Source organism: Capricornis sumatraensis, chromosome 10, assembly GCF_032405125.1.
Source record: "Capricornis sumatraensis isolate serow.1 chromosome 10, serow.2, whole genome shotgun sequence".
Classification (NCBI taxonomy): domain Eukaryota; kingdom Metazoa; phylum Chordata; class Mammalia; order Artiodactyla; family Bovidae; genus Capricornis; species Capricornis sumatraensis.
In genome coordinates, this window is record NC_091078.1 from 81,465,834 (window position 1) to 81,477,907 (window position 12,074).

General features: G+C 38.5%; 1 protein-coding gene across 5 annotated transcripts in view; it reads left to right on the forward strand.

Moving 5' to 3' along the window:
- Positions 1-12,074, forward strand: part of MAGI1 (membrane associated guanylate kinase, WW and PDZ domain containing 1) — a 645,224-nt gene that overhangs the window by 377,102 nt on the left and 256,048 nt on the right. For all 5 annotated transcript variants that reach the window (XM_068982973.1, XM_068982975.1, XM_068982976.1 and 2 more), the window contains exon 2: positions 6,435-6,551. In XM_068982973.1, the coding sequence (XP_068839074.1) occupies positions 6,435-6,551 (117 nt within the window). The remainder of the gene's footprint in view (positions 1-6,434; positions 6,552-12,074) is intronic.

The following is a 12,074-nucleotide window of genomic DNA, read 5'->3' on the forward strand; positions in this document are numbered from 1 at the left end:
TGGAAATAAATCCGAAATAGGATGCATCGTTTGCACATACTGAATATTTTCTCCCATTCTGTAGGTACTTTTGTTTATGTGGAAACCTAATTTCTTGACTGTGCAGATTATTTCTACTGACTAGCATTCCTCCTTAGAATCTATATTCTAGGAGATAGAGATCAGAGCAGAGTTCCCTCATAGTCCATCACCTTTAAATTGATGCCCTGGTTGAGTCGGTAGAAAACCACATAGCATGGGAGAGGAACAGTTGGAGAATAGCACAACTCAGTTATTTTGGGAATTGTTTCATGTTTAAATAATAATAGGCAAGGTTTGTAACATAAATACTTGATGAAGGAATCATACCCAGAATATATAAATAGCATCTTATCAAGAATAACAAGACAGCCTATTAGGAAAATGCACGAAGACTATGAACAGGCAAGTTACAGGAGAAGAAATGTTAAAAAGAAAACAAGAATGTCCAATTTCATTAATACTTGGTTTGTAAATAAATTAGTGTGACACCAAAATATCAATTCATCTTTATTAGATTAGGAAGATTTTTTTTAAAAGATGGGTGTATGCTCAGTTATGTCTGACTCTTTGCCCTCCCATGGACTGTGTAGCCCACCAGGCTCCTCTGTCCATGGAATTTTCTAGGCAAGAGTACTGGAGTGGGTTGCCACTTCCTACTCCAGGGGATCATCCTGACCCAGGGATTGAATCCTTGTCTCTTGCATCTCCTTCATTGGCAGGTGGATTCTTTCCCATTGCGCCACCTGGGAAACACCATGGACAGTACAGAAAAGAGCTGATGGTTAGTTTGAATGCCAGCGTACCAAATTGGCTCTTGGCTAGGGTCTGGGAAATTGCATTTCCAGAGGGTTCTATCCATTCCCAGAACTAATAGTGGCTTACTGTGCTTTAGCTGTTGATACAAAAGATACATTTTATCCTTTCCTTCTGAGAGTTTGGAACTTGATTTTGTGCCAGGCAGAGGCTGCCTGCATGATTAGCTTCTAATACAAATTCTGGGCCCTTATGTGTAATGAGCTGCCTTGAGTGTCTAATGGGCACATTTCACATTGTTGCCCTGGGAATTAGAGTGACTTCACTGGGGAGGGGACTCTTAGAAGCTTGTACCTGATTTCCTTTAGACTTTACTGCCCCTTGAACCTTTTCCCTCTGTTGCACTTGTGGTGTACCCTTTTTCCATAATGAAATATAGCTTTGAGTACAAGTATATTCTGAGTCCTGTGAATCTTCAAACCTGGGACTAGTCCCAGGACCCTACATACACAAATAATAGCAAATGTTGGCCTAAGTGTGGGGAAATGGGACTTCCCAGCCTTTTGGTAGAAAAGCAAGTTGGTCCCAATGATTTTGAGAATTTAGAGATACCTAGGTAAGTTTGAAGGTGACTACATCTATTTCCAGGTTTAGGTATTTAAAAAGAGTAAAAAAATACACAGTTTCGCTTTTTAAAAAAAATATTTTAATGACACTTACTGCAGCATTGTTGAATTGTCAGCAACGTTGGAAATAGCCTAATTATCTCTGAAGGAGAAATAAAATTGCTGTATTTTAAAAATGGAATATTATATAGCATTTAAATAATTCAAAAGTACACTGATTGACATGGTTAAATTTCTGTCAAGTAATGGTAATCAAAAAAGCAGAGCTTTATTGTTGTAAATTTAAAACCACAGAATTCCAGGTATATACATATGAAAATATGAAATAGTGGCTAATCCAACACAGGGTCTAAAGTCCCCCTTTTCCTATTTAAATAATAAAATTATCTTAAAATTAGCTCTGAAACCTTTTCTTGGAAAAAGTTCTGTATGTTGCTGACCTGTGTTCTCTTTTCCATTTGCAAAACAAATCTTGAATTTCACAGAGAGCGAAGATGCTATGAGAAACTCTTCCTCTAACAATTATTATTTCATTGGCTCACTGCCCTTGACAATTAGGAGAAGATTTATAGACATGTCCCCTGAATAATTGGCAATTAATTTGAGATTAGATGCCCAAAAAGTACAGTATTTCTAATGTAATGCGAAGGTTGAGGCTTTTGGCTTATAAATGTCACGAAACACAGAGTAAATGTTAACCGGCAGCGTAGTTAACCTTGCCCTTTTGCACATCCGCAGTAGGGAGGAGTTTTAGTTTAATGATCATAAACTTTAGCTAGCTTGGCTAGTTTGATTGTAAAGCTCAAGTGTAAACAAAGAATGTCTATGAATTAAGAATGCTTCTAGTCTCAATGCCCCAGGTTCATCTTGACAGGTATTGAATATGATTCATAAGGATCTATGTGGGATAAAGAAATACTCTATCCTGAGTCTTCTTTGGATTTTTGTTTTGAATGCATAAGGACCTATATGAGATAAAGAGATACTGAATCCTGAGTCTTCGGAATTGCTTTTGACTTAGGCAGTGGTACATTTGGATCCCATAACATCTTTACAACTTACAGATCAAATGTTAACTGTCAGTGTGTTTTTATTGCACAGAACTCTGGTCTCCTAGGGGAATATAAATCCTAGGTTCTAGGCAATGGGGATTTTGCTGATAAACTTTCTTGTCCTTGTGGTCAAATTCAAGAAAGTTTAGACCTAGAAATAGAGTTGGCCAGCATGACTATCACATGTCAGTAATTTACTAGTTGATTTTATTTTCTGAACAATTCCAGTGCAGTGCCATTTCAGTTCAATTCAGTTGCTCAGTTGTGTCCAACTCTTTGTGACCCCATTGACTACAGCACACCAGGCAGGGGTCTATCAGCAACTCTTAGAGCTTGCTTAAACTCATGTCTATCAAGTCAGTGGCAAGGTGCCAGGAGTATATTAAATCTGTGCTAAATGTTAACCAGATTACATGTGTCCAGAAAATTTTAGTGCTGTAAAGTTTATATTAGAGTCCTGAATAGTTATTGGAAGGACTGATGCTGAAGCTGAAACTCCAATACTTTGGCCACCCGATGCGAAGAACTGATTTGCTGGAAAAGACCCTGATGCTGGGAAAGATTGAAGGCAGGAGGAGAAGGGGATGACAGAGGATGAGATGGTTGGATGGCATCACCAACACGATGGACATGAGTTTGAGTAGGCTCCAGGAGTTGGTGATGGACAGGAAAACCTAGCGTGCTGCAGTCCATGGGGTCTCTAAGAGTCGGACACAGCTGAGCGACTGACCTGAACTGAGAGTTTTATTCCCTTCTGGAAACTCTAGAAGTATCTTTTATTCCAAATTTCCCTGTGCCTGTAGTTTGTTTCTGGCCATGTAAGTCAAAAGTTTTATGTGCATTTTTTAAAAGTTCATTTTAATTACAATTTCTTATATATCTAATTCATAGTTAGTATTTTGTATATGTGTGTATTTGGCCACTCTGTGTGGCTTTTTAGGATCTTGGTTCCTTAACCAGTGATTGAACTGAGGGAGGCCCTTGGCAGCGAGAGCTTGGTGTCCTAAGCATTGGACCACCAGGGAATTTCCTGTGTGTATTTTTAAAAGGAATAGCAGTCTGTTTTTGGACTGATCTCAGCTCTTTCTTCACTTGCTTCGATGGTGGCCCACTCTAGTGATAATCTCCATCTTTTATTAAGTGCTTTCTCTTCTCCAAGTACTGTCTGAATCTCATTTAATCTATACAAGTCTTGTATTAGAGCTACTGTTACATCAGTGCTCTGTTTTCATAAATGAGAAAAGTGAGGTTCAGAGGTTAAGCAAGGCACTTGGATTCACCAGCTAATAAAGAGTAGAACCAGGATTCATACCCAAACCTGTCTGTCTCAACCACCAAGATTTACTCCACTCTTCTTTCAGTTTCTCTCTTTAATGAGACATTGAAAACTAAGCATTTATAACAGTGCCTACCATATAGTCTTTTAATAATTATGTACAGTTTAAACTTTTGAAATTGATCTTATGATAGTATAATTTCTATACTATAAAATGTCTCCATTTAGATATACTCTTCCGTAAGTTTTGATAAATGTGTAAACCCGTGGTATCACTAACACAATTGAGATATACTGCATTGGAATCCCCCCCCCCACCCCCACCCCCCACCCTAGCTGCCAAAGTTTCCTCTTGATTCCCCCTTTTAAAAAAGTTTTTGTCTTGATGTCAGTGTTGACTCTCAGGAAGTTATAAAAAATAGTTCAGACTTCTTGCTTATCCTTCACCCTGCCTGTTCCAGTGGTAACATTCTTATATAGCTATATAATACAGTTGCAAAGCCAGGAAATTATAAGTATACTCTATAGATTTTATTCCCTGTGTGTTAATCTCTTCCTGTTCTCACTCCAGGTAACTGCTGAACTGTTTTGTGTCATTGTAGATAGGCCTTCTGTGAAGCTTTATATATAAATGGCATCAGACAATATGTTGTCTTTTGTGTCTGGCTTCTTTCGCTCAGCATAATGTATTTGAGATTCATCAATATTAGTGATTTGTATCTTTTCATTGTTGTATAGCGTCCTGTTGTTTGAATATAATACAGTTCCCTTATCCATTCAATATTGATAATCGTTTGGATTGTTCCAATTAGGGGCTACTATATAATGAATAAAGTTGCTGTGATGATTCATCTATAAGTTTTGTGTTTATATGTGTGTACTTGTTTTCACTTGTCTTGCATAAGTAACAGTGGAATAGGGTCATTTCGTTAGTGAAGATTAGTTTATAAGATACTGTCAAATTGTTTTCCCATTTTAGACACCCACTAGTGTATATAGGAGTTCCTGTTGCTTCACGGTCTTGCTAAAACCTAATATTGATTTTGCCATTCTGGCAGGTATGTAGTAGGATCTCACTATGACTTTAATTTGCCTTTCTCTAATAATTAGTGATATTGAATATCTTTTCATATGCTTAATGCACAATTGTATATATTTTATAAACTATATATTCAGACCATTTTGGGGAGGTAGGAAATGTGTGTGTATGTCTTCTTACCTAATAAATATTTGATGAATAATTGAATGACCTGAGATAGAGCTATGTATTTTTCTTTTGGCTACTCGAAATCTTAGGTGTACTACAACTCAAATAAAGTAGTTCAAATTGAATTTCATTAGTCTATTCTAAAATGATCACCTATAGTAGGAAATCTGGTTTGGAATATGATACTAAAATAAAGATCAGTAATTCCTCTCCTAGGCGTCATAGCATCTTCTTAACCATCAAAACTTTCATCCTCACAACTTGTTCTTTTTGACGATGGGAAAATTATCTTCTGAAGATGTGAATTTTGTGGTTCACACGGATACTGCATTGTTTCTCTAATGCTAAAAATGCTCTTACCTAATTTTTATCTTGACTAAAAACGGAAGGACAATCTTAGCCTTGTTATTTTTAGCTGTCACTGAAGCAGTTTTCTCCACTAAGAATAAGTGTTAGCTATATTGATCTATAAGCCATCTGCTGATCATGTAGACTATAATTTGTGTTTATAATTTTTTTGAAAAGTTTGGTTACCTACTTCTTTCGGTGATACAATGTGTAATAATATATTTTTTAAGCTTTTGTGTCGGTCTGTTATCTGTAGAGAATTAAAAAGAAATAAACACATAGACCAGCCCAGGTAACTATTGCTTAAGCAGCACCAATTAAAAAAAAAATGTGTTTAGTGATTATAAATCAACACAGAATAGTAAGCTCTATATATCTCTTTCTGTCTGTATAATGAAGAGTGACGTCTCCTCTTTTATTTCCCAAACTCAAGTCCTTCTTTCTAAAGGAGACTGTTGTTAAAACTTTTTGGTGGTTCCTTCCATTAATACATGGTCTCTCGTTTTCTTTATTCTTCTCACATAAAAGGTCAGATACCATTCTGCATATTTTCCTGCAGTTCCAACACATGAAGATCTAGCTTTTGTAGAGTAGTTATTATGCAGATGATAGTTTAACTTGGTTGATTCCTGATGGTTGTTTCCAGGGTTTTTTTGTGATTACTTTTATTTATTCACTGTTACAAAAATGTTTCAATACTGGAGATTTGGGCAGACTTTTGCAAGTATAGCCATAGAGTAAATTTATTCCAGTTGAATCCCTGGTCAAAGAGCATTTTTTAATTTGTCAGCTGTTGCTAGACTGTCCTCTGTAAGATTTCAGCCATCCACTTTTCATCTAATAATGTTTGCAAGTGTCTACAATACATATATTAAATGTAATAGCCTCTTTTGCATTCTTTGTTATTTGAGTCTCCTCGTATTATGTGAATTGGGATCCCCAAACTGATGCTGTTTCAGTGCTGTTTTATCTCTGTTACATTCCTGCTTGCTTTTTCCCCTGCATAGGAAAACCTAAACTTGAGTCTTCCCACTGACAGAGGGTAGCAGACTAGAATGGCTTCATGGGGCTTTCCTATACGTGGCTCTCAGGCTGCCCAGTCTCTAGGAAACCTGGTGTTTGATGCCTTCTGTTTTATATCTTTCCTGTAGGAGGAAAGCTGAACAAAGACCTGCGACATTTTCTCAATCAGAGGTTCCAGAAAGGGTCGGCTGATCATGAGCTCCAGCAGACCATAAGAGATAACCTTTACCGCCATGCTGTGCCTTGTAAGTAGCCAGTTTTGGACATCTTACTGCTGATGGGTGTGTGAAAAGTTGAGGGAAGACAGACAGATGATAGCTGGTTCTGGAATACTTGGCAGTTTGTGCATTTAGTGACTCCCTAAGTGCAGGGAGTCCAAATTGACAACGAGGGACTGGCAATCCAGTGGTTAAGACTCCACACTTCCAATGTAGGGGGCGTGAGTTCTATCCCTAGTTAAGACACTAAGACCCCACATACTGCAAGGGGAGGCCAAAAAATGGCGAAACAATTTAAAAACAAGCAAAAAAATTGACAGTGAGACAGAGTACTAAACCAGGTGAATGACTTGGTTTTTCAAGTTCTGGCTTGAATATGCCAGGCAAATTATTTATCCTTTGTAAGGTCATGTTTTCGCAGCAGTGAAAAGCACATCTCACTCCTGCTACTTTCACAGAACTGTTAGAAAGTCAAAGGAGTGACATTTATCAATGTGTCTGTATGGGCACGGTGTAAGCCTCATAAATGTTAACCATTTTTGTTATGAGTGGAGAGGACCAGGCCAGAGGCCTTCAAACTGACCTCTGGTGGCCCTCAACAAAGGGAATGCCTCAGTGAATTCTCTCTTCCTCCCCACCTTAATGAGATTCATAAATCATGATTTCATGTATGATTTCTTTTGAAGAAAGCCTGCGATTCCACAGATTAAAACCCCCAAATTTCCAAACCTATTAGATAAGACCAAATCTGAGAAAGCAAGATAATGGAATGTAGGGACTATGACATTGGGAATTTTGTGGTTAAGGGAAAGAAGGAAGGGAGGAGGGAATCAGCCTATCAGATCATGAGGTATTACCATGCTCTATCAGACTACATTCTCATCCAGCTCATTATGAGATGAGAATCCTGGAAAGACGTGTGATTATTTACATTCATTCAAAATAGGAAGAAAAAATGAAGAAAAGAAGATGAAAGAATGATTTTTATTTTATTACTTGGGAGTTTTCTTTATTCTCTCGATTATCCAGTAGTTCAAAATTTTATAATTAAAAAAATTTTTTTTAATCACCTAAAGAAAGGAGGACAAATTTGAAGTTCAAGGTACTCTGCTGATTGCTCTAATTTGTTTGCTATGGATGGTAATATTTTTCCAGTGATGTGCTAGAGTGCTAGTGTTTCCTCATACTACTGCAAAATGATGAACAGAATTGATTTCAGGCATGCCATGGTTCTGCAAGGACTTAGACTGAAAGCGTAGCTGGGGACCTTTAGTGATCAGATTTTAGAACAGACCCTGCCTTCCATTTTACCTATTCATAAAAGCCAAGACTTCAAGAGTAAGACTGAGTTGACTGCAAGTGACATGGGTCACTGCCCCAAAGTTGCCTGTTTCTGCTGAGTGGAAGAGCCACATTTATTTATTTATTTATTTTCAGAGCTGCATTTGACAGAGAAAATACGATCATGCATTGATGTGAATCCCTGGCCCCCAGTTCTTTTAATTTTGCATTGTTAGTATTGAAAGCCATAATCCTAAAATATCCTAACTGTTCCTTACACTTGGATTAATAATAATAATGATGATAATACCTATGGTTACTCACATGCATGGGCAGGGATTGCCTTTCTATTTTTATATAAAGAAAGAAAGAAAACAAGACACAAAGGTAAGCCAATTAAAGCAAGGCCAAAGGTGACTAGGGTTTCAAGTCATTGTCCTACCTCTGATATACTGTCCCGTGTTACACTTAGAATAGCAGCCCTTTGAGGTTGAGGTTTCCAGTACCCATTTTCCAGGTGAGGAAACACAGTCACAGAGCGATCAAGTAACTGTTTCATGGCAGATCCAGGGCTTTGGGACTTGTAAGCCATCCAGGGCTATTTCTGTAGCTCAACCGTTGCTGTCCCCGAAGTTCTAGTAAGCAGGTTGGATGCCATTTTGCATAATTCAGTAATTGCAGAATCATGATTGTTCTCTGTGTAATTTTTCCCCTACTCAGATTCCAATTTAAGAAATGGGGAATGAAGCAAATGAGCACACCATTTCTTGACGCATCTGTGGTGTTACTATGGTTACATTTTGGCAAGCTTTTCCATTTATTTTTTTCCAGTGATTTATTGGACCTGACTGTGAGCTAAATGGCTTGATTTTAAGCTTATCACTGTAGGAATTGGGGCAAAAATGACCTCAGCCTTTTAAAAAACAGTGGAAAATAATATTTTGTCTTTGCTTTTCTAGAGCCATTGGTATTGATGTTTCATGTCTATGAAACCAATAAATCAGAAATTGAGAATGTGGAGAGAGTTTTTTTTTTTTTTTCTTACTAAAGAGAAAACAGGTAACATTTCATTTTGTATTTCCTGCATAAAACAGGAAGGAAACTCGGAAGAGGTCTGTTTCTGAATCTGGCGCAGTGTGTGTGCCTTTGAACAAGGGTCACATGGGATTTGGTTATGGGCTTAGATGACTGGGGCCACATCTGTGTTTATTTTGGTTCTTTGGCCCATGTGACTGATAGAGCAGAACTCAGTACCAAGCTGTTGTGCTCATGGATGAGGAAGCCCTTGATTGAGTCACGGATCTTCCCAGTGATGTTGTAACTGTGCCACCGGGAAATGAACTCCTGCAATCTATATTTTCCAGAACTTCCTGCTGCCGATATTTCAGTAACTTTGGTCTTTTGAGAAGGGATGCTCTCATGAACAGGTGCTTGCGAGCTGGGGTAGACTTCCTTTTCTGTACATTTTAGGAGGCTCACATGTCACTAGAAATGAACAGACAAGGCTGTTTGTTCTCGTTTGTTTTAGGGTCATCACAGTGTAGTAGAACCTTCTGGGCGCCATGATGGATTTTGCCATTCAGAATTCCATTTTATCCTCGTTTTTTGGCAGTTTTGCATCCATATTTTCAGGTAAAAAAAGTGAAGTAACAAATGTAGTTTCCTCAAAATCATACCAGTTCTAATGCCACATTACTCACTTCTCATCCACTGCTATATTTAAAAGTGGCTTTATTGAAATATAATTCATATATCATATAATTCAGCCAGTTAAATTGTTCATTTAGTGCTATTTTTGCTATAGTCATTATTATTTTCTACTCCTCTTTTGTTTCGATTCAAAAACATTTATTATTTCCATAGTATGAAAAGGGTCATCATAGATAAAATTTAATTATATTATCGTTGAAAAGTACTCATTTCAGTTCAGTTTCTCAGTTGTGTGTGACTCTTTACAACCCCATAGACTGCAACACGCCAGGCTTTCCTGTCCATCACCAACTCCTGGAGCTTTCTTAAACTCATGTCCATCGAGTTGATGATGCCATCCAACCATCTCATCCTCTGTCATCCCCTTTTCCTCCTGCCTTCAATCTTTCCCAGCATCACAGGCTTTTCTAATGAGTCAGTTCTTGACATCAGGTGGCTAAAGTACTGGAGCTTCAGCTTCAGCATCAGTCCTTCCAATGAGTATTCGGGATTGATTTCCTATAGGATTGACTGGTTTGATCTCCTTGCAGTCCAACAGACTCTCAAGAGTCTTTAACACCACAGTTCAAAAGCATCAGTTCTTCAGCGCTCAGCTTTCTTTATGGTCCAACTCTCACATGGATACATGACTATTGGCAATCCCATAGTTTTGATTAGGTGGACCTTTGTTGGCAAAGTAATATCTCTGTTTTTTAATATGCTTTCTAGGTTTGTCATAGCTTTTCTTCCAAGGAGTAAGTGTCTTTTAATTTCATGGCTGCAGTCACCATCAGCAATGATTTTGTTGCAGGAAGAGGGGACACTTCCAGTTACCAAAAGTCTAACACTCAGAAATGAATTGTCCAAGGGGACACATATGCTGACAAAGCAGGAGAGTTTATTGGGAAGGGGCGCCTGGGCGGAGTGCTGTAGGGTAAGGAACCCAGGAGAACTGCTCTGCCTTGTGGCTTGTAGTCTCCAGTTTTATGGTGAAGGGATTATTTTCCGAGTTGTTTTTGGCCAATCATTTTGACTCAGTGTCCTTCCTGGTGGTCCATACATTGATCAGCCAAGATGGATGCCAGCTTGAAAGATTCTGGGAGGTGGTTGGACATGTGATGTCACCTTTTGAACTTTCCTGAACTCTTCTGGTTGGTGCTGGATTATTAGTTCTGTGTTCCTTACCAGGACCTCCTATTGTAAAACAGATGGTTAGTATTTTGCCTGGCCAGGTCATACCTGAATGGTCTAGTGGTTTTCCCTACTTCCTTCATTTTAAGTCTGAATTTTGCAATAAGGAGTTCATGATCTGAGCCACAGTCAGCTCCCAGTCTTGTTGTTGCTGACTGTATACAGCTTCTCTATCTTTGCTGCAAAGAATGTAATCAGTCTGATTTTAGTGTTGACCATCTGGTGATGTCCATGTGTAGAGTCTTCTCTTGTGTTGTTGGAACAGGGTGTTTGCTATGAGCAGTGCGTTCTCTTGGCAAAACTCTTAGCCTTTGCCCTGCTTCATTCTGTCTTCCAAGGCCAGACTTGCCTGTTACAGCAGGTATTTCTTGACTTCCTACTTTTGCATTCCAGTCCCCTATGAGGAAAGGACATCTTTTTTGGGGGTTAGTTCTAGAAGGTCTTGTAGGTCATCATAGAAGTGTTCAACTTCAGCTTTGTCAGCATTAGTGGTTGGGGCGTAGACTTGAATTGCGGTGATACTGAATGGCTTGCCTTGGAAACAAACAGAGATCATTCTGTCATTTTTCAGATTGCTCCCAAGCACTGTATTTCAGACTCTTGTTGAGTATAAGGGCTACTCCATTTGTTCTAAGGGATTCTTGCCCACAATAGTAGATATAATGATCATCTGAATTAAATTCACCCATTCCGGTCCATTTTAGTTCACTGATTCCTAAAATGTCGAGGTTCACTCTTGAAATGTCCTGTTGAACACTTTCAACTTACCTTGATTCATGGACCTAACATCCCAGGTTTCTATGCAATGTTGTTCTTTACAGTGTTGGGCTTTATTTCCATCACCAATCACATCACAACTGGGCATTGTTTTCGCTTTGGTTCTGTTTCTTCATTCTTTCTGGAGTTATTTCTCCACTCTTCTCCAGTAGCGTATTGGGCACCTACCGACCTGGGGAGTTCATCTTTCAATGTCATATCTTTTTGCCTTTTCATACTGAAAATTACTACTACCACCACCACCCCCAAAATTACTGCAGAAAAAGAGATAACTAGATGCAGAATGAGTCAGAAGCCTTGGTGTAAAATCTGAGGGCTGTTCTATAACTGGTCAGCTTGGTCAGATAGCCTCTCTGAGTCTCTCTCTATATATATTTTTTAAAAATCTATAGTAAAATGGAGCTGGAAATATCTATCTCCAGCATTGTCTTACCAAATGCTGATGGCAGCCCCAAGAGATGGATACACTGGAGGAGACAGAGACTCAGAGAGGTTTATAGGTTGCTTCAAATCACACAGTTAGCAAAGAGCATGGTCAGGATTTAACCAATTCTCTAACTCCTTTACTAATCACACAGTAATGTGATTAGAGAAACCTGTTTGCAGTTCAGG